This window comes from Leucoraja erinacea, chromosome 31 (assembly GCF_028641065.1).
Source record: "Leucoraja erinacea ecotype New England chromosome 31, Leri_hhj_1, whole genome shotgun sequence".
NCBI lineage: Eukaryota > Metazoa > Chordata > Chondrichthyes > Rajiformes > Rajidae > Leucoraja > Leucoraja erinaceus.
Window position 1 is genome coordinate 20,816,739 of NC_073407.1, and position 25,242 is coordinate 20,841,980.

General features: G+C 44.6%; 2 protein-coding genes across 3 annotated transcripts; both read left to right on the forward strand.

Annotated features, from left to right (window-relative positions):
• The first annotated feature begins 273 nt into the window (after window positions 1-273).
• Window positions 274-19,574, forward strand: asb6 (ankyrin repeat and SOCS box containing 6). Of its 2 annotated transcripts, XM_055660260.1 has the most exons (8): window positions 274-356; window positions 1,774-1,975; window positions 3,510-3,685; window positions 4,203-4,309; window positions 5,708-5,816; window positions 5,915-6,001; window positions 7,778-8,428; window positions 19,362-19,574. In XM_055660260.1, the coding sequence occupies exons 2-8, from the start codon at window positions 1,854-1,856 to the stop codon at window positions 19,367-19,369; spliced, it is 1,260 nt and encodes a 419-aa protein (XP_055516235.1). In that variant the 5' UTR covers window positions 274-356; window positions 1,774-1,853; the 3' UTR covers window positions 19,370-19,574. The 2 variants fall into 2 exon arrangements, with proteins under 2 accessions (XP_055516235.1, XP_055516234.1); XM_055660259.1 differs by lacking the exon at window positions 19,362-19,574 and having other exon boundaries at window positions 7,778-8,905.
• ntmt1 (N-terminal Xaa-Pro-Lys N-methyltransferase 1) lies at window positions 19,412-24,664 on the forward strand. The gene is made up of 3 exons (XM_055660262.1): window positions 19,412-19,573; window positions 21,020-21,272; window positions 23,709-24,664. Exons 1-3 carry the CDS (start codon window positions 19,412-19,414, stop codon window positions 23,963-23,965), a joined length of 672 nt encoding a protein of 223 aa, XP_055516237.1. The 3' UTR covers window positions 23,966-24,664.
• The last annotated feature ends 578 nt before the right edge of the window (window positions 24,665-25,242 follow it).

A 25,242-nucleotide genomic window follows, 5' to 3' on the forward strand; every position in this document is an offset into this window, starting at 1 on the left:
CAAACCCTATTCAAACAATTAGACTCTGACATAAAAGGAAAAGATGCTGCCTGGCCAGCTGAGATACTCCAGCACTTTGTGTCCTCTTGTGCAGGTGAAGAAGCCCAACCAAAGATTATAGAGGAGCTCTATAATATTTGAGCCCAACATGTGTGTTGCAGAGACAACTCCAGCTCCAGTTTAAATTCCATTTGGAATATTTTGGAGGACCAAGAAAACCAAGAACCCAAGACAAACACAGGGCGGAACAAAGACACCCGGAACCTTTGTACCCAGATGGGCGGAAGTGTGGCTGTCCGGTGGTGAAGGTGAGTGAGTGAGCGGGCGGGAGCAGCGATGGCGGCGGGTCATGGATGGTATGAGATGGGTCGGGACGGGGGAAGAGGGAGGGAAGGAGGGGAGGAGGGGAGGAGGGAGGGAGAGAGGAGGGGGGAGGGGGGGGGAAGGAGGAGGGAGGGTATCAGTCCCCACTGACTGCGTGGGTGGAAATGTCCTGACGCCTCCGCCTGCAGCTACTGGATTCTCCTCCGCATCTTAATCTATACAAATTCCAGCCGAATCTCTGGAGTCTGAACACAAGAGGAAGAAAACCGCCAATTAACATTAAACTGAACATTTTAAACAGAGGTCAGAAACCGAATCTAAATCAGTTTCGTCCCGCAGACCCTGGGCGGCGAACTGGGGTAAATAGCTTCCAAAATTGAGATGACTTTGAGGAGGGTTGAATAAATCAGGAACCTGCACAAAGGAGGTACCTTCTTAGTGCATGATTAGATTAGATTAGATTGAGATGCAGGTATCGTTGGCTAAATCTTCCCAGTCTGAGCTACAATTCCCCACAGTGGCAATGCCCCCCCTGGATGCGTCTAGTTGCAAACATTCCCATATCTCCCGATAGTTAAGTTGGTCAAACCTCCTGCCTGTACAGAATCAACCTGAAGTTTAAAAAAAAAAAAGCAGCAGAAAGATTTCCATTTAATAACTACGGTTCACGACTGTGGGATGCTCCAAAGTATTTTAAATGTTGTAATGCGGGAAGGACAGCTGTGAATGTACACACACAAGCTCTCCCAGTCTGTTGGTCAATAGAAAAAATAAGGCTTGGAGCTACTGCTAATTAGTAAATGTAATTCTACAACATTTATCACTGTTCTGCAAGTTATTTCTGGCATGGTATTTCCAGTGGAGGTTCTGTCTAAAGTTGAAATCTCCCTGTCCTATAGTTGTATGATATTGTGAGCAGTGTCAGTCCTCCTTAATGCTGCCTGACCCCCCCCCCCGTGTGCTTCTGAAACATTGGTTACCCACAGTGGGTAACACCAATATTTTCTGCAATCCTCCCAATTCTCTGGCGGGATACCCAAATCGACAACAGCATCCTCTGCGAAGCCAAGATCGCAATATTGAGACCCAATTATATTCAACTTGCTCAGAGGGGCAGGCTATGTTGCTTACACGCCTCCCAGATTCCCAAAACAGACAGCCTATTGCAAGCTCTGTCATGGCAAGCATTAGCAGAAAGCAAAGAAAGCATTCAAAGACATTCTTGAAACCTCCTTAAAAACTGATTTGCAGCCCATGGTCACTCAGAATAGTGAAGGAGCATTTGGGATGATATTGAAAGATGCAGATGCTTAGCATAACCGGCAGAAGGAACACACATCACTTCCAAAGCATTGTGTCTGAAGTTGGAACACACTGGATGGATCAATGGGGACTGCACTGTATGCACATTTGAATACTGCTCCTTTAATGGTTCCTTTTTTCTTTTAGGTCTGAAATTTGTCTATTGCTGCTGCAACACAGAACATGACCTGTACATAGGGCTCTGTTGATGGATAGATTTGGAAACCATGCCTTATTTGCACGGATTTCGACGAATTATCTTCGAGTATCAGCCGTTGGTCGATGAGATTCTAAGGATTGTAGGGCTACAGGGACCCAATGGGGAGACAAGTGAGGAAACTCCTCCTAGGTGAGTTGATAGACCCACACTGTAACTTTGTGCGGTGAAGTGCAGAGATACTTCCTGGACAGCATCAATAGCTCCAGAGTCCTGTCATGGCTGCCTGCATTATAAATGCTTAGTGCAGGAGCAAACACTTACCAGCAGTCAACATCACTAAAATGTTTACCTATGTTATCTCATTACTGCTTGTGAGACCTGGCAGAGGGAAAATGACAATAACAGCAGGGTCCATTCAAAAACTGGCTGTAAAATGACTAGGAAGGCTATAATTGTTTTGGCAAGGTAATTAGAACATAGAACAGGGTTTTTAGCCCATAATGTCTGTGCCGAACATGATGCCAAGTAAACTAATCTCACTTGCCTGCATGTGATCCATGTCTCTGCATATCCATGCGCCTATGAGCTTCTTAAATGCCACTATCAGCCCTGGCTGCATGCTCCTGGCACCCACCTCCCTCTCTGCAAAAAATATATACTTGCCCCGCACTTCTCCGTTAAACTTTGCCCCATTATCTCAAAGCCATGCCCTCTAGTCTGACGTTTCTGCGCTCGGAGTTTAGAGATGCAGCGCGGACACAGGCTCTTCGGCCCTCTTAGTCCACGCTATCCTACGCACTAGGGACAATTTACAATTATTACCGAAGCAAATTAACCTACAAACCTGTACGTCTTTGGAGTGTGGGAGTGGTCGTGGGGAGAACGTACAAACTCTGTACAGACAGCACCCGTAGTCGGATCGAACCCGGCCTTTGGCGCTATAAGGCAGCAACTCTACCGCTGCGCCACTGTGTCCCTGTCCTGGTCCTGACTAATTAAAAATGTTCGAACTGCAATCGCTAAGATCTTTTGTTTAGTAAATGCATAAAGGGTTATTAAACTAAGAGGATTTACCAACAGCTCAGATTTCTTATGGAATAATATTTAAGACAAATATGTAAAACTGTGTGTCAACATTTCATAGGAGACATAACTGTTCAGAAAGAACTGACAGGATGTGACAATGAGAGGCATAGTTGGGGGAGAGAGTCAGAACCGTTTACCCAGTGTGGCAATGTCAAAGAGTAGAGGGCATAACTTTAACGTGAGAAGGTCAAAGTTTAAAGAGGAGAGAGCAGAGAACAGCACAGCACAGGAACAGGCCCTTCAGCTCACAGTGTATGCTGAACATGATGCCAAGACCAGTTCTTATCAGCCTGCACATAATCCATATGCCTCCATTCCCTGCAGAATGTGCAGGGCAAGATTTTTTACACAGAGTGGTGGGTGGCTGGAACATGTGGTGGTGGTGGTGGTGGGGGCAGATACGATAGTGCCGTTAAAGAGGCTTTTTTATGGGCACATGGAAGTGGAGGGATATGTATCAAGTGCAGACAAAGAGGATTATTTTAACTTGGCGTCACATTCGGCATGGATATAGTGGGCCTATAATATGTTCTATGTCTCGGGTCCAAAATACTTTTTGTGGTGGCAAGTGATTTTCCTCTGTTCAAGACTTACCCTGACGTTCTCTTTGGTTGATGTCTCTGTGGTTGGGTTACAGCGAGGTTCCTGTCACTGGGACTGACTTGGCAGCACTGCAAGACCTGTTGGAGAGAGAGGCACAATCATCATTCTATGAGGAAGCTATCAGCTATGCTCTGCTCAAAGTGGCTAAAGCTGGTCTAGTCATTGCAGCCCAGGAACTGTTGACACATGGAGCTGATCTCAACTTTGAAGGTTAGTCCAGATCTTGAGAACAGGATCAAATATATTTATGCTGTTCGGCTCACCCCATGTAGCAGAGAGTTCCCATTTCTAACCACTTGTCAGGTAACATTTTTCATGAATTAGCATTGAATTTCTTTGTGATAATTTTGCATGTATGGCGCCTGGTTCTGATCTCCCCATGTGGAAACAATTTGTTTTGTTTCCACCCAGCAAACATACTGTCTACTTCTGATCACAGAAATGGTAATTTGATCATTTTAAAACATCTAGATTTATGTTTATTATTGTCACGTGTATCAAGATACAATTAAAAGCTTTGTGTTGCCTGCTGTCACAAGCAAACAGTAGGTTATTGTATCTGAGTCCCCTGGATTCTGACATTTCTTTATATCCCTTTTCCTTCCTCGAACCAACGTTTCCAGGACTTTAAGCCTGTTGTCCACTCTATCTGGTTGCTGGGTATCTTGATGATTTATTCTGCCTGGTAGATCTTTAATGACGGAACGGTCTGTATTATTTTCAATAGACCCTGTTACGTACTACACGGCCTTGCACATAGCTGTGCTACACAACCAGCCAGGCCTGGTAGAACTGCTCGTCCGACATGGAGCAGACATCAACAAAAGGGACCGGGTAAGGGAGTGAGCAGGAACAGCCATGGATAAAGGTTTGAAATGCCTGACTGCTGATTGTACTTGTTGGAGTGTTTAGAATCTATATTTATGTTCTTTGCAAGATTTCTCTTGCGCTCATTTTGTAATCACAATCTTTTTCATTGGTGTTAGTCTTTCTGGGAACTGCTTAATATGATCATTGTCAGTGCTCTATTCCCCAAGATGGTGAACTAACGTTAGTGGGATGGAAGAGATTCCATGATGATAATGACCTCGCTCGGTACATGGTAATGTTGCCTCTTTGACATGAGCCAAATCCGTTCTGTAGCCTTCAGCCCATAACTACGGGAGCAGTAATGAGGGCGTGCTCTGCTTTTGGAGTTACTGCCTTTTGGATGAGAGGGTAAACTGTCAATTAATATCCTATTAGGCCAATGCCATGCTGCTATTTGAGCAAAGGTATTTAACCCACGACCATCACCTATTATCAAGAGTTCCCAGTTTCGGAGCTTATCATTCACAAAATGGTGACAAATGTTTCATATGTTATAACCATGATTATGCTTTAAACCTCATTGACTACAAAGCGTATTGTGACTTCCCACGGTTGCAAGCCGCCATATAAATGTGAATGCTAACAATGAAAAAAAAACAGAGTGCTGGAGTAATATAAGTACTGGGCTTATATTCACTGGAATTTAGAAGGATGAGAGGGCATCGTATAGAAACATATAAAATTCTTAAGGGATTGGGACAGGCTAGATGCAGGAAAGATTTTCCTGATGTTGGGGGAGCCCAGCACCAGGGGGTCACAGTTTAAGAATAAGGGGTAGGACTTTTAATATATTTAGGAGTGAGATGAGCAAAAACATTTTCAGCCAGAGTGTTGTGAATCAGTGGAATTCTCTGCCACAGAAGGCAGTGGAGGCCAATTCACTGGATGTTTTCAAGAGAAAGTTAGATATAGCTCTTAAGGCTAAGGGATATGGGGAGAAAGCAGGAACAGGGTACTGATCATGGATGATCAGCCATGATAATTTTGAATTTCAGTGCTGGCTTGAAAGGCTGAATGGCCTACTCCACCTATTTTTCTATGTTTCTAACTCAGTGGGACAAGCAGCATCTGTGGAAGACGTGGATGGGTGACGTTTTGGGTTGAGATGCTTCTTCAGATCATCTTTACTCCCGACTTATCCACTGGAGAATGTTCAGTCCTCGGCAGAGGCCTACATTTGTACCCCTTTCCCCTCTTGAAGCCCCAACCCCTGTTGGGTTTTCACCTTTCTCCCTTCCGAGCTCCCCCTCTCCAATGCAGAACATTCAATACTCAGCAGAGGCGTTACCATTGAACCCCTACACCCACATTGCTGAAAGTCCGGCATCTCTGGATTCTAATAATGTCCTTTGGCCAGTGCAGGTTCACAGCAGCAGCCCACTAGATCTGGCGAGTGAGGAGGTGGAACGTTTGCCGTGCCTGCAGCGACTACTTGACCTCGGAGCTGATATAAATGGAGTTGACAGGATCGGTTGGTCGTCTTTCCTCCATTTGTTTATTTTTCTTGGGGATTTTAATTGCACCAACGCCCAAATGTTATGCGTAATGTGTCTGTCTTCTCTCTGTCAGGAAAATCAGCCTTGCTGCACGCTCTGGCCAGCAGTGATGGAGTGCAGGTGTATAACATTGCCAACATCAAACTACTCCTTGAGAGAGGTATGATAGCAAGCTTTTTTGTCAAGGGTCTTATTGTCATATGCCCCAGATAATTCTTACTTGCAGCAGCACAACAGAATATGTAAACATAGTATATATAATAAAGGAGAAAAAAAGTTCACTATGCATGTGTGTGTGTGTATATACACGTACTCAAATATACATATGTGTGTATATTTGTATGTGTATGTATGTATATGTGTGTGTAAGTGTATATATGTGTGTGTGTGTGTATGTATATATATGTGTGTGTATATATATATGTGTGTGTGTGTATATATATATGTATGTGTGTGTGTATATATATATATGTGTGTGTGTATATATATATATGTGTGTGTGTATATATATATATATGTGTGTATGTATGTGTATATAATATATATATGCGTGTGTATATATATATATACACACATATATATATATATATACACATACACACATATATATATATACACATATATATATACATACATATATATATATATATATATATATATATATATATACATATATATATACACACACACATATATATATATATACACACACATATATATATATACACACACACACATACATATATATTTATATACATATATATATATACTCGCATACGTACACATATAAAAACATTAAAAAAAAACTTTTATTCTTAACTTTTATTCCTTTCATTCCTGAGATGCAAACTGTTACTAATGAGATAGTGTTGAGGAGACTCTCCCCCCCTCCCCCCTCTACTTCCTGGTGTCCACAATACAAGATATAATTTGCAATGCTTAGAATGTATAGAACATAGTACAGCATCGGATCAGGCCCTTGAGTCCACAATGTCCATGCCAAACATAATGCCAGGATAAACGAATCTCATCCGCCACCATGTGATCCATATCCTTCCATTTGCTGCATATCCATGTGCCTATCACAAAGCCTTGTAAATGCCCCTAAGAGCTTGCATGTTAAAGGACAACAAAAAGAAGTTAGACTTCAATGACAACGCAACCTTGATCTCCACAGACAGGCCGCTTCAAGGTGAGGAGTCTTGAGATAATTTCTCTTACCTTTACCTTTGACCAACAGTTAAGTTCAGGGCACGCGTGTCAATAAAATCACAAGTATGTTGCCCTGTTTCCACTCATTTGGGATCATCCAGGTCGTATATGACACTCACTTAGTCTCTGGCATTGGAATCAGGGAAGGAGTTGCTCAGAACCACTCGGAGCAATGTTTCCGAGATGTATTTACTTCTTGGACTTAAGCCAGACAATGAACTTGAGGAATGCTGCAGCTGGGCCTCAAGAATGCAAGTCTGAGCCTGGAGTTCCACTCTATTGCTGCTGGTTTTGGAGCATGGTCTCAGTCAAATCAGCCTTTTCTCAGTTGCATGTGATGTGAATCCATTTGGCTGAAACTGTTTAAATTAATTGATTGAAAAACACAGCATGGAAACAGGCCCACCAAGCCCATTCGACCATCAATCACCCCTTCGCACTAGTTGTATGTTATCTCACTTTTGTGTCCATTCCCTACACACTGGGGACAATTCATAAAGGCCAATTAACCTACAAACCCAGCATCTGCCGTTCCTGGTATCATCACGTTAATGTTTGTGGGAATTACCTTTGCATAAATTGGAGTAAATGCAGCACTACTTCACTAAACTGCCACTAAACTTCTATTTTCTTATTATTATTTTATTTAAGATGTTCTGAGCTACTGGAGGTTAAAATAGTTTTGTTTTGCATCAAACATTAAGATCCCATGTTTGCCTCTCAGGTGCCGATGTGAAAGCCGTCATGATGGAAGGTGACAATGTCTTCACGTTCATTGTCTTTCTTCTGGGTGAGACAGAAGGCAGAGACCAGCAAGAGGCTGAAACCCTGCGGGACTTCTGCTTGCGTACCACCCAGCTGCTGCTCACCCACGCCGCTAAACCTGACGCTTGTCAACCCGAGGATTCCCTCATCTACACCTGCATCAATCAGTTTGAGGTCCACCTCCCTATCATACAGGTTCTCCTGGACTCTGGGGCTTCCAATCATTGCCCTGAGCACGGCCCTTCCTGCTGGTCCGGATTCACGCTTCTCTTTGAGAGACTGCGCACGCTGCTGAATGGACCAGAGGCTGGAATTACGCACAGTGAAGCCTTGCGGCGAGCAGGAGTGACCTTGGAGCTCATGGTGGGCAATGCCACGCGTCCCTGGCTGCCTCTTGGCTGGGAAATCAAACCTACAGCCTACTCTATCTACACGGACCAAGTGCTGGCATTGTCCAGGCCCCTAAAACTACTTGAGCTTTCTCCAGCCTCACTGAAGCATCTGTGCAGGGTGGACATCCGTCGACTTCTGAGACCTGTCCCTTTGGATCCCAAGGTGAAAGCCTTGCCTCTGCCAGACCAGTTGAAGTGGTTTTTGTTGATGCAAAACGGTAAGAGTGAGGAAGAAGGCATGCGACAGTAGCGTAAGAGGGCAACTTGGCGGTGACTGAAGACTGGTTAATGTCCAGGGGAGGGTTTTGGATTTCTGCTTTGGGTCTAAAAAGGGTAATTTTTGGAACTTAATTATGTTTTACTCCTTGAACAGTATGGAGATATGGGACCACAAGTGGATTCATGGAGAAAGAAAGATCTCACTGCTGACATTGGTACAGATTGTATCTACTGACGGACTAGTGACATCCAGACACAGATGATCAGCACAAAACCATAGCTTGTGCTGGTCAATGTACTCAGTTTGGACACTTTAATTTTTCTGTTGCAACTAACTGAAATCTTAACTAGTAATGTCAATATTTCAGTGCTTCATCTAAGGTTCCATGCTGTATATGAGTGATTCTACATTACAATTGAAATGCTGTACTTAACCAAAAGATTCTACCTAGAATAAATTCCCAGAGTGTGCCATTCCATTGGCTACCAGTTCAAATGATTATGAGTGGGGGATGTGTGGGCAGGTGAAGTATCCAGTCCCGAGAAGATTGAGCTTGCACCTGCACAGTTGGACCAAGCTGGTGCTCGGTGTCAGGACCAAGATTCAGATGAGCTTATTGGCATTTACACCAGTATATAACAATAAGCCATGAACAGTACCGTGAACAATATTCCTTAGTCAATTGTAGCTGATAGAGTAAACAATATACATACAGTATTGATTAAAAACAACAATGAAATGTGCAAAACAGCAGAATGGTGCAAGATTATCGTGCACTCCATAGTGCAAAAAAATTAAAGTATAATTGAATAATCAAATAAGGTAGAATTAAGAGTAAGAATACAGGGCAGCACCTCTGTGAAGGAGTTGTGAAAAACGTAATTGGTTCAGGAGTCTTAACAGCAGTGGGGAAGAAGCTGTTCTTAACTCTGGATGTTTGAGCTTTCAAGCTACTGTATCTTCTCTGCAGAAGGCAGTGAACGGGTACATGGGATAGGAAAGGTTTAGGAGGATATGGGCTAGATGCAGGCAGGTTGGACTGGTGTAGATGAGCATGTTGGGCCAAAGGTGCTGTTTCCATGCTGTGTGACTATGAAAGAAAAGGATGGCAAGCAGTTCTGCCGATGCTTCCAGCCTTCCTGATGCAACACACTGTAAAGATGAACTGGGTGAACAAGTCTGTGATGGATTGTGCTATGTCTGCAGGTTTAGACGCTCAAGGGTAGAGCAGTTGCCATACCAGGCTGAGTTGCATCCCATCAGAATGCTTTCTGCAGGCTATCTGTAGAGGTTTGAGTGAATCCTCGTTTACATGCTGAATCATCTAAAATGCCTAAGAAAGTGGGGCCAACGAGAATTCCCAGAGGAATTCCCTTTACCTGGGACACTAATCTGAGATCACAATGTATGATGTATATCGGAGTACACAACCAGTCAATATCTTTGGAGTTAACGAGATCTTGCTCTACACAAAATGATGCCTGTATTTTTCCCTACATAATTACAGGTCTCTGTACTGCAAAGCCCAAGTTATTGTACATGGCACTTTGTTTTTATACAACACTTCAACACATCTCAGACAATCGGCTGTGGCATAGATCTGTTACATAACAGGCCAAATGTGAAATGTATAAAATCGTGAGATGAATAGATTGGGTAGATGCACAAAGTCTCTTGCCCAGAATAGGTGAATCGAGGACCAGAGGACATAGGTTTATGGTGAAGGAAAAAATATTTAATCGGAATCTGAGGGGTAACATTTTTACACAAAGGGTGGTGGGTGTTTGGAACGAGCTGCCAGAGGAAGTAGTTGAGGCAGGGTCTATTCCAACATTTAATGTACATGGATCGGACAAGTTTGGAGGGATATGAACCAAACGCGGATAGGTGGGGCTACAACTCCGACCCCCGACGCATGTGGCAAGGCATCCGACAACTCCGACCCCCGACGCATGTGGCAAGGCATCCAGGCCATCACGGACTACAGACCCTCCAACATCACCCCCACATCCAGCGACGCCTCCTTCCTTGAGGAGCTTAATCACTTCTATGGCCGCTTCGACAGGGACAATCTAGAGACAGCCATCAAGGCTGTGCTACCTGCTGATCACCAACCCCTCACACTCACCCCCTACGACGTGTACGTGGCACTGAGTAGGACTAATGCACGTAAGGCTGCTGGCCCTGACGGCATCCCCAGGCGCATGCTCAGGGCTTGTGCTGCGCAGCTGACAGACGTCTGGACTGACATCTTCAACCTGTCACTTGCCCAAGCAGTTGTCCCCACTTGCCTTAAAGCCACCTCCATTGTGCCAGTGCCAAAACACTCCACTGCGGCAAGCCTCAACGACTTCCGCCCAGTTGCACTTACCCCCATCATCACCAAGTGCTTCGAGAGGCTGGTCCTGGCACACCTCAAAAGCTGCCTACCCCCCACACTGGATCCCTATCAGTTTGCCTACCGCAAGAACAGGAGTACGGAGGATCCCATCTCAACGGCACTTCACTCCGCCCTCTCCCACCTCGACAACAGAGACACTTATGTAAGAATGCTGTTCATCGATTACAGCTCAGCATTCAACACCATTATTCCATCAAAACTGATCACCAAACTCGGTAACCTGGGCATCGACCCCTTCCTCTGCAACTGGATACTGGACTTTTTAACCAACAGACCCCAGTCTGTGAGGTTAGACAAGCACACCTCTTCAACCCTCACCCTGAACACCGGCGTTCCTCAGGGCTGTGTGCTGAGCCCCCTCCTCTACTCCCTCTTCACCTATGACTGCACACCTGTACATGGTACTAACACCATCATCAAGTATGCAGATGATACAACGGTGATTGGCCTCATCAGCAACAACGATGAGCTGGCCTACAGGGAGGAGGTCCAGCACTTAGCAGCATGGTGCGCTGACAACAACCTGGCCCTTAACTCCAAGAAGACCAAGGAGCTCATTGTAGACTTCAGGAAGTCCAGAGGCGGCACGCACAGCCCCATCCACATTAACGGGACAGAGGTGGAACGTGTTTCTAGCTTCAGGTTCCTGGGAGTCAACATCTCCGATGACCTCTCTTGGACCCACAATACCTCTACTCTGATCAAGAAGGCTCATCAGCGTCTCTTCTTCCTGAGGAGACTGAAGAAGGTCCATCTGTCTCCTCAGATCCTGGTGAACTTCTACCGCTGCACCAACTGCATCACAGTATGGTATGGCAACTGCTCTGTCTCCGACCGGAAGGCATTGCAGAGGGTGGTGAAAATTGCCCAACGCATCACCGGTTCCATGCTCCCCTCCATTGAGTCTGTCCAAAGCAAGCGCTGTCTGCGGAGGGCGCTCAGCATCGCCAAGGACTGCTCTCACCCCAACCATGGACTGTTTACCCTCCTACCATCCGGGAGGCGCTACAGGTCTCTCCGTTGCCGAACCAGCAGGTCGAGGAACAGCTTCTTTCCGGCGGCTGTCACTCTACTCAACAACGTACCTCGGTGACTGCCAATCACCACCCCCCCCCCCCCCCCCCCCCCCAAAGGGGACACTCTGCCCCCCCCACCCCATATTATTATTTATTCAAATCGTTTGCTATGTTGCTCTTCAAGGGAGATGCTAAATGCATTTCGTTGTCTCTGTACTGTACACTGACAATGACAATTAAATTGAATCTGAATCTGAATGTAGCTGGGACATGTTGCCCGGTGTGGGCAAGTTGGGTCGAAGTGTCTGTTTCCACACTGTATCACTCTATGACTCTTTTTGGAAATATTCAAATCGGAACACAGTGATTTAGTAGGAATGGGATAGCCCTTGTGACTTCTCAGTGATTATTTTATGACTGCTGAAGGAGTATTACTACATTTTGAAGATGTTGACAAGAATTTCTTCTGTAGTTCTGTCAGGAGTGACTACTATCTACAGTTCTCACAGGAGTAAAATCTCAGAATCACCCAGAATCTGTCTTGTTTACCTCTCCATCCTGTGGGGAGGTCAGACGGGCCAGGGCAGCGCTTGCCTCTTTCACACATTATTCTGAAATATGATTGGTGTTGGGTGTTGTCAAGCCTACAGGGAGACCGCGTTTCGATAAGTGTACTCTAAGTGCAAAGAATGTCTTTTGTTGAGGACATTGAATGTTTATAAGCTCAAAGTCAATAATGCTCATATCCCCTATGAAAACATGAATTAGTTTAAATCCATATATTGTCAGATTTTCCGTGTTTTGGTGGTTGAAGGGAGCAATAGCTGCACAATGAGGCTCTCCCGTCTGCAGCGAGAGAGCACTTTGCTTTTATGGATGGGAAAGGGAAATAAATGATCCTGTGACGTTGACTTCAGATACTGTGAGGATTGCAGAGGTAGAGGGAGATGTGGTCATTAGAGGAGTTGGTTGTTAAGTTCAACCAAGTCCAGGTGGTCTGCTTGGCCCATTACTGAACACAAACCTTTGAGAGTTCTTTGAAGGATCTTAAAGGTTCTTTGGATGATGGGTAGTCCAGATGAGAAAATCAAAGCGTTCATGGTGGGCAGAAGGGCTTGTTCCTGTGCTGTATTGTTCTATCTGTGCTCGTGTTTCAAGGCACCGCATGTGGAATGGTGTCTTTCCCCTGCCAGATATTCACCCTTCGTTGAAGTTACCAACTTCAAATCCTCGGGAGGAGGAAGCAGACAATCAGAAAATAAATTCACGTGTTTTTCGATTCAAATGGAATTTGTTTAATTTCTTGAAAGTGCTTAATGCTTTGATGAAAGTTGACTTTTGATTATCATTTGTAATTGTTATTTGAATGTGGGTCCTCTCCTGTCTTTCAATATATCTGCAATTTCCAAGTAACATGTTGCTTTGCCCAACACTTAGTCACTAAAAACAGAGACAGGGAGATGCTGGTGAGAGCAGGCAGGTTTACTTGCTTTTTATATAATTTGGTACTTTTATCATAAAATTATGCATATACACTGAAAAATTATTCAAAGATAGATATTATGGTCAGAATTGTTTCAATCAATAAAGATCTTATGATGTTTTTAAGAAGGAACTGCAGATGCTGGAAAATCGAAGGTACACAAAAATGCTGGAGAAACTAGGCGGGTGCAGCAGCATCTAGGGAGCGAAGGAAATAGGCAATGTTTCGGGCCAAAACCCTTCTTCAGACTGATATCATAATATATGGTTTAAAGAGACTACAACACGGAAATAGGCTCCCAGTGGTGTAATATGGGCATTGGACACTAGATGGCGCTTGCTTTTTCGATGTCATTTTCTAATTAGTTTATTTAATTAATTAATGTGCATCTTTTGGCACTGACCAGTTATGACTTCCTTCTCAATTATATTTTATCTAAATCTGCGCAAAATTTCATTTAGTTCCGAACATGGATCACAAAAGTTGATTTCTAGGCACATTTTTGATGCTCGGTCCACAGCCTATAGGATCCTGTGGGGAACTTCTTCAGAGAGTGGTGAATGTATAAAACGAGTTGCCAGTGGAGGAAACCGTGGCATGTACTATAAACAACAATTAAAACTAATTTGTACAGGTATATGTACAGGAAGGATTTTGAGGAATATGGGCCAAACACAGGTCTCACCCATGACTGTGGGCACAACTGCAGATAGATACATGACATACTCAACAGAAAGGAGAACAAGAAAGGGAAATGATATGCAAATCCCATTCGCCAGAACAGATATTTATAAGAACTCATTCTTTGTAAGAACCTTAAGGGAATGGAATAAACTAGACAACAGTATAGTCAAATCACCTTCACTAGACAGTTTTAAGGGGGCACTAACAGCACATTAGTATGCACAACACACCCAAGTTGGTGATATGCAGGGTACTGCCATGCAGTCTACAAATTCAGAAGATTCATGAATCTGAAGAAGAGTTCCGACACGAAACGTCACTCATTCCTTTTTTCCCCACAGATGTTGCCTGACCCGCTGAGTTACTCCAGCATTTTGTGTCCATTACAGACAAAGTGGAATAGCTTAGATGGGGCACCTTGAATGAGTCGGGCCGAAGGGCCAGCAGAAGGGTTTCGACACGAAACGTTGCCTATTTCCTTCGCTCCATAGATGCTGCTGCACCCGCTGAGTTTCTCCAGCTTTTTTGTGTAACCTTCGAAGGGCCAGCTGAGTGGCTCCATGTGGCTTAGTAGGTCTATCGGCGTGACGTCATAAGGACGCGTCGCCATAGCGACCGGGATGGGGGTGTGAGTACGCGCTGACGTCGCGGGGCGGGCGCGCTGACGTCACGGAGGGCGGGGGCGCTCCTCGTGCAGCGGCCGTTAGTCGGCAGACGGCAGCCTGCGGCCTTCGGGAGCTGCCGGCGCCTCAGCACCACGTCCGCCCGTGTGGAAGCTTCTGGAAACAACACGGAGGGTAGGCAGCCTGTCCCCCCTCCCTCCTCCGCGTCCGTTCCCTCTGCCTCGCCACACGGGCCGCCCCCTACACTCCCTCCCTCCCTATGCTTCCCCGTTCCCTGCCCTCCTCTGCTCCCAGTCGCCCAGCCTTTCCGTCCACAGCGACCCTCACTCACTCACTCACTCACTCTGCAGCGGCTCCCCCCTCCTCCACTAGCACTCCCTCTCCTCCGCTCCCCATGCCGTTGTCCCGGTCGGACCGTCCCTCCACCGCCGGACGCCCCCCACCCCCATGTTGGAGCCCCAGGAGGGTCTTTACTTCTCTAACGTTGTCCTCTGGAAAGATTCACAGACCTCACCACCTCATGTCGAGCTGCCGAGGTGGGAGCTTTCCCGATATAGCCTTGGAATTCACTGGGAAGCAAGCAGGCTCCTCGCCATCTGTCCCGACCCACAGTTGCTGAAACACTCAGACTATTCTGGGAGTTGACGTGTCCCCATTCACTGCGGATCCTGTCTGTCTGTGCCATCATCCTCCGCTGAACCCTTTGCTGCGATTCAGAAAACTGCATCGTTTTCACTCTTCCACTTGCGACTTTTAACTTTCCAACCTCTGACTAACCTTCCTATACCGCTCCACAAGGAAATACTTTAATTACTGTCTGTTTGATGGATTCACTGTGACCCGGCAATGCTGCACGGCTTTAGTTTTATTTTAATTCCCTCCATGATTTGTGCTCTGAAGTGGAATCAAATATCTGAATGGATATTTTCATTTTACATGTTCTCTACCTCCAGAAATCCCCAGTTTATTTAAAAAATATTTAATAGCTTTCGCAACAATTCAAAATTCTGCAGACATTTTTTGTTCTTGTGATTTTTAAAAAACTATTTATGATCTCATAATCTGTTAGAACATGATCAATAACCCAATCATACATCCTGATTATCCATCGCACCTTAAATATCTAGTATTAGAAGGCCTATGACTTAAGATTGTCATAAATCCAATAATGTAAAATCTTCAAATTTAAATCTTACTCCATTACTTCTTCTAATATTTACCGATTGCAGTCTCCCCCCTCCGAGGGTCTGTTTCTGACCATACCACATGCCTTAACCTCTGTCTTATTTTGGAAAGGTCATAAGTAATAGGAGTGGGATTAGGCCATTCGGCCCATCAAGTCTACTCCGCCATTCAATTATGGCTGATCTATATCTCCCTCCTAACCCTCTTCTCCCCATAACCCCTGACACCACCGGAGGGGGAAGGGCAGTCAAGTATTGTCAATCAACAAGCTTTCTGAGCTGAGCTTTGTCAGCTGTTTTGAATGTCACCTTCACAGTAGGGCTGCCAAACTGTGTTTGTGCATTAAATCTGTAACAACAGCATTCCAACATGATAGAAATAAGAATCAAAATGGGGATACTCATCATGTTGGACAGCATCTGTTAAGAAAGAAATAATGTTTTGAGTTCAGCGGAAGTGTAAAATGAGAAAGTAAGTGTGTTTTAAGTTGACGAGGGGGAAGAATTGGAGCAAACCAAGGAATATTTGTGATAGACTATGGTTGTCTAGGTGATATAATTGCTCTCATTGAGTTTCAAAATGGGAAATGAATGCTTGTTAATTATCGCTGTTCTGCTCACGGAACGTTATTAGTAGGAGATAAATGACAGTAATAGAAAGCAAATACTTGGTTGGTACTGAGATACAGATCCGAAGCAGAGGACATGGGTTTAAGGGGGGGGGGGCAACTTTTTTACACAAAGGGTGGCAAAGGTATATGTAGTGAGATACCAGAGAAGGTAGTTGGCGGGTACAATCAGAATAGTACTTTATTTGCCAAGTATGTTTTGCAACATACGAGGAATTTCATTTGCCAAGTCAGTCATACAAATAAAAAGCAACAGAACACCGAAACCACATTTTAACATGAACATCCACCACAGTGACTCCTACACATTCCTCACTGCGATGGAAGGTGAAATAAAGTTCAAGTCCCTTCCCTTTGTTCTCCCGTGGTCGGGGACCTCAAGCCCTCTGTTGACGGGACGATCTTGACTCCCGTCGGGGCTGGTCGAACCTTCTGCATCATTGGAGCTTCCCGACTCGGCCTCTCCCGAGACTGCGAGCTCTTGATGTTAAGTCCACGCCCCGCGGTGGGGCTCACGACAGTCCGAGGAGGCCTCCAGCTCCATCGATAGAAGGCCACAGAGCTCCCGGACAATGCGATCTGAAAATTAATCACATTTCCGGCAAGGTATTAGTCTGAAAAAAAGGTTCCCCCAATCCCCTCCCCCCCCCCCCCCCCCCCCCCCCCCCCCCACATAAGACATAGAAACATAGAAATTAGGTGCAGGAGTAGGCCATTCGGCCCTTCGAGCCTGCACCGCCATTCAACATGATCATGGCTGATCATCCAACTCAGTATCCCGTACCTGCCTTCTCTCCATACCCCCTGATCCCCTTAGCCACAAGGGCCACATCTAACTCCCTCTTAAATATAGCCAATGAACTGGCCTCAACTACCCTCTGTGGCAGAGAGTTCCAGAGATTCACCACTCTCTGCGTGAAAAAAGTTCTTCTCATCTCGGTTTTAAAGGATTTCCCCTTTATCCTTAAGCTGTGACCCCTTGTCCTGGACTTCCCTAACATCGGGAACAATCTTCCTGCATCTAGCCTGTCCAACCCCTTAAGAATTTTGTAAGTTTCTATAAGATCCCCTCTCAATCTTCTAAATTCTAGAGAGTATAAACCAAGTCTATCCAGTCTTTCTTCATAAGACAGTCCTGACATCCCAGGAATCAGTCTGGTGAACCGTCTCTGCACTCCCTCTATGGCAATAATGTCCTTCCTCAGATTTGGAGACCAAAACTGCACGCAATACTCCAGGTGTGGTCTCACCAAGACCCTGTACAACTGCAGTAGAACCTCTCTGCTCCTATACTCAAATCCTTTTGCAATGAAAGCTAACATACCATTTGCTTTCTTTACTGCCTGCTGCACCTGCATGCCTACCTTCAATGACTGGTGTACCATGACACCCAGGTCTCGCTGCATCTCCCCCCTTTCCCAATCGGCCACCATTTAGATAATAGTCTGCTTTCCTGTTTTTGCCACCAAAATGGATAACCTCACATTTATCCACATTATACTGCATCTGCCAAACATTTGCCCACTCACCCAGCCTATCCAAGTCACCCTGCAGTCTCCTAGCATCCTCCTCACAGCTAACACTGCCCCCCAGCTTAGTGTCATCCGCAAACTTGGAGATATTGCCTTCAATTCCCTCATCCAGATCATTAATATATATTGTAAATAGCTGGGGTCCCAGTACTGAGCCTTGGGGTACCCCACTAGTCACTGCCTGCCATTGTGAAAAGGACCCGTTTACTCCTACTCTTTGCTTCCTGTTTGCCAGCCAGTTCTTTATCCACATCAATACTGAACCCCCAATGCCTTGTGCTTTAAGTTTGTATACTAATCTCTTATGTGGGACCTTGTCGAAAGCCTTCTGGAAGTCCAGATACACCACATCCACTGGTTCTCCCCTATCCACGCTACTAGTTACATCCTCGAAAAATTCTATAAGATTCGTCAGACATGATTTACCTTTCGTAACAAACCAGAGAACATTAAAACAAACTTTCAACAAACACTAAAAATTAAAAAAATATGAAAAAACGAACAGACTGCCGGCGGAGCAGCCATCTTACAGTGCCCCTGGTGGTATGTATATAAAACATTTGGACAGGTGCATGGATAGGATAGGTTTAGAAGGATATGGGTCAAACACAGGCAGGTAGGACTAGTCTAGGTGGGGCATGTTGGTCGGCATGAAATGGGGCCTTCAGCAAGTCGAGCTGAAGGCCCCATTTCCATGCTGTATGACTCCAGTACTATGAATGTTGCTGATTCCCTCGCTATAATCTCGCAGTATTCTAATCTACTTTTAAAATCCTGGGAAGCAACCAATCTGGCCCTGGAGATGAGGTGATCCTTGGTGTGCAGAATGTCTTCATTTCTGTTATGTTGTATCAAATTATTTTGATCAATTTGCATTCCTAATGCAAGATGTTACGCATGTTATTTTCCGCTCCAAATACTGACGATTTATCATAACCACCATCTCCTTATTTTCATTATTTGGGTGAAATTGTGCAGTTTCTTTTTGTAGCTTTTTCAATCTGCTGTTTTGCTGTTCTTTACATGACTCGCATTTATCAAAATCTGTCCTATCTTTTGAAACGTTATTTATTTTAATTTTAGTTTATTTCATTAGTCATCCAAGGCACCTAGAGCCAAAGTTATCATTGATTAAGATCATGGCAGAGTTTTCGTATCAATTTAATTTTGCTGTCCTGTTCCTATATCCCTTGATTTAATTCACAAAGGGGCTTATTGGTATACTGGCAGTTCTGTGCACTGCATGATTATGTTGCTTATAGTATATGGAAAACTAAGGTTTCTCCATAAAATGATCCCGCTCATTATATCTGTGTAGTTACAGCTTAAATATGAAGGAATTATTTATCATTTCCCTTTCTGCTCCTTCCCATCAACAGGCTTCTAGTTTTATTTTAAATTTCACTTGTTTGAGTTGGAGCTCTGCATTATGAATGCCGATGTGATTGGTGATGAGGATGGATTCTACTCCAGAGCTGAGAAATACTGGAAGAACATCCCCCCAACAGTGGATGGCATGTTGGGAGGATATGGGCATATCTCCAACATTGACATCAATTCTTCCAAGAGGTTTCTGCAGCGGTTTATTGGGGTGAGTCTCCATAAATATCTGTGCAGGAATAGCTTTTGTATGTTCTTAAACATTTGTCCCTGCCAAGCACCATATTCCCCTCTTCCCCCTGTCCACTAAACCCCTCCCCACACACAAACAAAAGCTGCACGAACTTTTGACTTTTATGACTAAACCAGCCTTAGGTCTCATTTTGGCAAATCGTTTGGCTGTTGAAATGTGTGGGTGAAATAATGTTAGGACAAATGATGGAAAACAGATGGTTATAACTGAATGTGTAGGAAGGAACTGCAGATGCTGGTTTACACCGAAGATAGACACAAAATGCTGGAGTAACAGCGAGACAGTCTAAAGAAGTGTCTCGACCTGAGACATCACCTATTCCTTCTATCCGGAGATGCTGCCTGTCCCGCTGAGTTACTCCAGCATTTTGTGTCTATCTTCAGTCATAACTGAATAGAGCTTTCATTTTGTTCATTCACAAAAAATTGTGGCCACACCGTTTATCATGCTGCTGGTTAGGTTACTCTCCAAGTTTCGGATAATTCATGTGCTCAATTACAATGTAATATCTTCCATGAATCATTATATCTTCCCCTAAAATCTTAATTAAAAACAAAAATGTTGAAAGAAAATCTGTCAAGCAGCCTCTGTGGAAAGAGAAACCATTCAGTTTCGGGCCAGCAACACTTCCCCAAAACGAGGGTGAGTAGACTGGAGGGCTTACAGTTCAAAACCACAGCTAGGGAGAGGGACATTTAAGAGAAAAAAAGCCTATATGGAGATGTTAAGATAGGTCAGGTAGTTTGGAGCATGAGAACTGACAGTTAGCAAGGCATTTTAAAGAGGTACAGAAGGGGATATAAGCATAATAATGGGAAACAATGGGAGGGCAATTCACCTAAAGTTGGAACATTCAGTGTTCCTTCCAGATGATTGCAAAGTGCCCAGACTGAATATACGATATTGTTCTATTAGATTACTTTGGTCCTCACCATATCGGTGAGAAAGGCTGCAGACAGACAGTTTGGAATCGATAATTAAAGTGGCTTGCCATGGTAGGCTCAGGATCGTCCCTGCAGACTGAATGCAGGGGACCTGCAAAATGATCACCCAATATGCGTTTTGCTTCTTCAATGTAGAGGAGACCAAATTGTGAAGTTTGAAGTAACTTTTATTCTTTAATTAATTTTTTTAAAGAAAGATTATTCATTTGGTAAAACTGCTATGTATAAATTTTGCCCTTTTGTTCCTAAATCGCGACAGTAACTGATGTTTTTGAAATAAAATAATTGAAGGTAGTTCTGGAGATATTCTGTTTGATCTGCTGTACGCTTCCAGCATTTTCTGTTTTTCTACCATGGTTAGAACTCCAGTATAGGCAGAGAGCTATACGTTTCAGGCTACAGGAATATACAACATCCTGCGCTACTGCTGCTGGTTCAAGCTGTTTTCTGTTCTCAACAGGAAGGATCAGGGAAAGCAGGGGCTAGCTGTGCACTGGATTGTGGTGCTGGGATCGGCAGAATCACGAAACGATTGCTTCTGCCCTTGTTTAAAGTCGTTGACATGGTGGATGTGACAGAAGACTTCCTGGCCAAGGCCAAGACCCACCTGGGGGAGGAGGGCAAACGCGTAGGCAACTATTTCTGCTGTGGTTTGCAAGACTTCATCCCCCAACCCCAGCGATATGATGTCATCTGGATCCAATGGGTGATTGGTATGTTGACCAAAACTGATAGGGATGGGTTTGGAGGAGAGATGGAAATTGAACCAAGGCTGCAGCCTCTATTTTAAGCAGAGAATTGGTTTTGAGAATACTGAAGGTTGCAGTTCAGGGGTGCAGTACTGCTCTGGCACCTCTGTTTGGAAAAAAAAAGTCCCCAAAAAAAACAGTGGGAATTTTAACCAGTGGGTGTGGTTGTCGGGGTAACCTGGTTGAAAGAGTGGGAAGTGGAAGACCCTTCACTACTGAGGTTCCCTGTAGGAGGGGGAGGGGAGCAGTAGGACCCAGCAGAGTCAGATCACACGCTGCCTGCATCGTGGAGGTTGTGGGCCATGTGCTGAGCTTGAAACTCTGGTGAGGTGACGGCTCTGACCCGCTGGTGGCCGGAGGAGAGGGTTGGCGAATTCGCTGGTGCAGGCCCGTGGGGTGGTTGGAGTAGAGATACGGATCGGCGGGCAGCAGCATCGGTGGCCCCGGGGAGACAGTGAAGGTTGGCAACAGCGGCGGTGGCCCCAGGGAGGTGGTGGGAGTCGGCACCCACGGCAGTTTCGGTGGTCCAGGCCTGGGTTTGGCCGGGAAGGCGGTGAGGGTCAGAGAGGCAGGGAATGTTGGTGCTGCTCCTCGTGATGACCATCTCAGCCTCGTGGTGGTCGGGCAGGCGGTGCCGCGGTCCAGAGATGGAACTCCAGGCAGGAGGTCGAGTCAAGGAGGGTCGGTGGAGGGACTGGTCTGGCGGCAGGCAAGATTGTGATCCTTGGTAGAGTCCAGATAGGCGAGGAAGCTGTGTGTGTCTGTGTGTGTGGCTGTGTCTGGGTCTGTGTCTCTCCAGAACTGCGGGAGAGTGAGGGCGAGTCGGTGCCCCTGTTTGACAGCTCTGGCACCTAAAAAAATTGCACTGCAGCACTGTTGCAGATATACTGGAGCCAAATAAGGACAATCACAATAGCACCACAGGGAGCAAATGACCTTATTTTGCCTGGTCTCTTAGCATTATTAAGTTACATTTATAGAAGTAAATTGGAAAATCATGCCTCCAATGAATGATGCAAACTGTAAAAGCACATGAATTGGCATTTAATACTGCCACTACCAGTCACGTCAGAAACCAGCACCACTGCGTCACTAATATTTTCAATGATGATGAATGAAGGACTACCAAAGCTGATCTTGTGTTCAACTATTATCATAGAATTGTGTGAGATGCTAACTGCCTCCCTGAACTACTTCCCAACCATAACCCAGAGCTTTGAATGCAATAGTTTATTAGGTAGCCAATTGTCAGATATGATTCTATTCCATTGGGTGCCTAGACATCTTTGTCAGGATCACAAGGTGGCAAGACTTGGTAAAAGGGGGCAGTTGAGCCTGATTGTCCTCTCCCAAGCTAAATGTGGCTAACTGAACACACAGCTGGGCAGCTATTGATGTTTGTATCTCAGTAGCACATCGGGTAGTGAAATAACCAATGGATATAATTAGTTCTGAGACTTGACCTTGTGGAAATGAGAGGCTGCTTCTAATTTTCCAACAGTTGGTTAAATCGGGTTTTTCACTTTCTTTTTACTGGGCAGAGATTACAAAAGTAAAGAGATAAGGTTGAACCTTTACAAATAAAGGATTGGTTGGGCCTTGTACACACATATTACTAAAACTCTTTGTTTGTGCTGGCAATGTGTCACTCTGCTCTGCTTTTTTCTATCTTCTTCCAAATGCTGCCCCACAGCCTTCATAATTTTCAGATATTCTACTCACATTTTTCCCGTCGGAGTAATAAACATCTTCCCATTGCATTCCGACCTATATTTCCGAAGTAATTCATGATTTAAAGTTTCAAAAAAAGCCTAAACCGCTTTCTCAGAGAGCGTCCAGTGATGATGTTACAATGCTTCTCACAGTGCACCAATCACAATGGGCTCTCAAGCTGTCCAGGCCCTGGCGCTGTTCTATGACCTGGGTAGGTCCTGGGGCAGGGAATGGGAGGAGGAGGAGGAGGAGGAGGGAAATGAGGAGGCAACCACAGCAGTTTCGGCGGTCCGGACCTGGGTTTGGCTGGGAAGGCGGTGAGGGTCGGAGTAGTGTAGAAAGGTCAAGGGGAGATGTAAGAGATATCTAAAATCGCAATGGTTTTTTAAAAGAATGAGGATTCCAATCGCGGAAGTATCTAATCAGAGGATACCAATTTGGTTTAATTGTCAAAAGTACTCTTCTGATTCTGGACGCTGTCTGAAGGAAACAAATGTAGTACCTTTGAAAATAGTATCAAGTATTTATTAAATTCTATGTAAAAATTGCAAGCCAGTGGAAAAGAGCAGAAGGAAGTGGGTCTGTGCTATCATTATGATTGTGTGAATATAGGCCAGACCGTGAACCATATTAATGCAGTTGTGACAACTTTTTCTGTAACTTATAGTCTCTTTGGGCTTGTTGCAGGACACCTGACTGACGATCATCTTGCCCAGTTCCTCAAGAGGTGTCAGAAAGGACTTCGGCCAAATGGAATAATCTGCGTGAAGGACAACGTGAGCCAGGAGGGGGTGATTGAGGACGAGGTGGACAGTAGCGTCTGCCGGGAGTTGAGCACCCTGCACACCATTGTGCAGCTGGCAGGACTCAATGTGTTGGCAGAGGAAAAGCAGGAAGACTTCCCCGATGAAATTTATCAGGTGTACAGTCTGGCTCTGAGATGAAGCAAGCCTTATCTATCCACGGGTAGGGGGATGGGTGGTGAATGGGTATAGAGTCTAAGGGGAGGGGAAAATAACAAGAGTGGCACACAGCTCTAAGGCTTTGCATTTAATTGAAATAAAACACAGCGAGGAGACTGCAAACTGAATTTGACTTTATTCCTGAAAGGCAGCTCCCACCATCGACCAAGTGAATAAATCTGATGATCAATAAACTCAGAACAAGCACTTACCTGCAGGATGCTGAGTCATGGCTTCAGGATTAATGGCCATGGCTGGAATGTAGTTAGCTGCAACTAATGACATAATGTTTCTTCAGATATTCCAACGAAGAGGAGGAAGAATGAAAATGTTTTACATTTCTGAATTCAGTTTGGCACCTAGAATGAACGGGAAATCTTGACTGCTTTTTTTTTTTTTAAGAGTAAAACAATCTATTCTATACGGGCTTCTGCATTTGCCTGTAAAACAGCTGCTGAACTTAAAGTTTAATTATTCCTCTCTCACTCTTGCTTCCTCTCTCCCTTGCCCTCTAAACAACACTCGTTTACACCCACCCACCCTCTGCATTTGACCATGCTGTGTTTCATGTCCAGAAAGGCATACAAACCTCATTCTAAGCTGCAAGAGATTTCTTTCCATTTTCAAACAATGCAATTCATCAGAAACCATAATTTATTAAATAAATTATTTTTGTGTGAAGTCTGTGTTTTGTCATTCAGCATGAATTGTCTTTATGGTACAGACCTGTTGGTGACAGCAGAATCTTCTCTTGAGTACTTGCCTGTAATGAAGTGTGTTTCTCCAATGCCAAGCTTCTTTGTTTATAGTTTCTTGAACTCCCTGACTATTAAACATAAACTTCTTGTCTCGTCTCTGGCCATAGTCCAGGATGACCTGCCAAAGCAATGCTGAAGGGGTGCTGCTTTGTGAAACAAATGAACTTTCAGATAAGACCAAGGGTCTGTTTGTTCGTTCATTTGGACATTTTCAGAGGATTGTTTGGTGGTTACTGGCACATTAATGGACGTTTAGTCTGGCAATTAAAACTAAATGTGATTCACATTACTTTTTATAATATGATTTAGTGGTGAATCATTTAAACTCCTCTGTTATATGAATGCAAATAACAACATTCCTTGGCTCCAAATATCTTTGAACATTCCTTGATGTTGGAATAACAAGTCATAGTCAGCCATCTTGCAAGCCTTCTGTCCAATCACATTGCTCTGGCCAAGTTAATGTGAATCAAAATTAAAGTAGTCCATGATCCTAGCAAT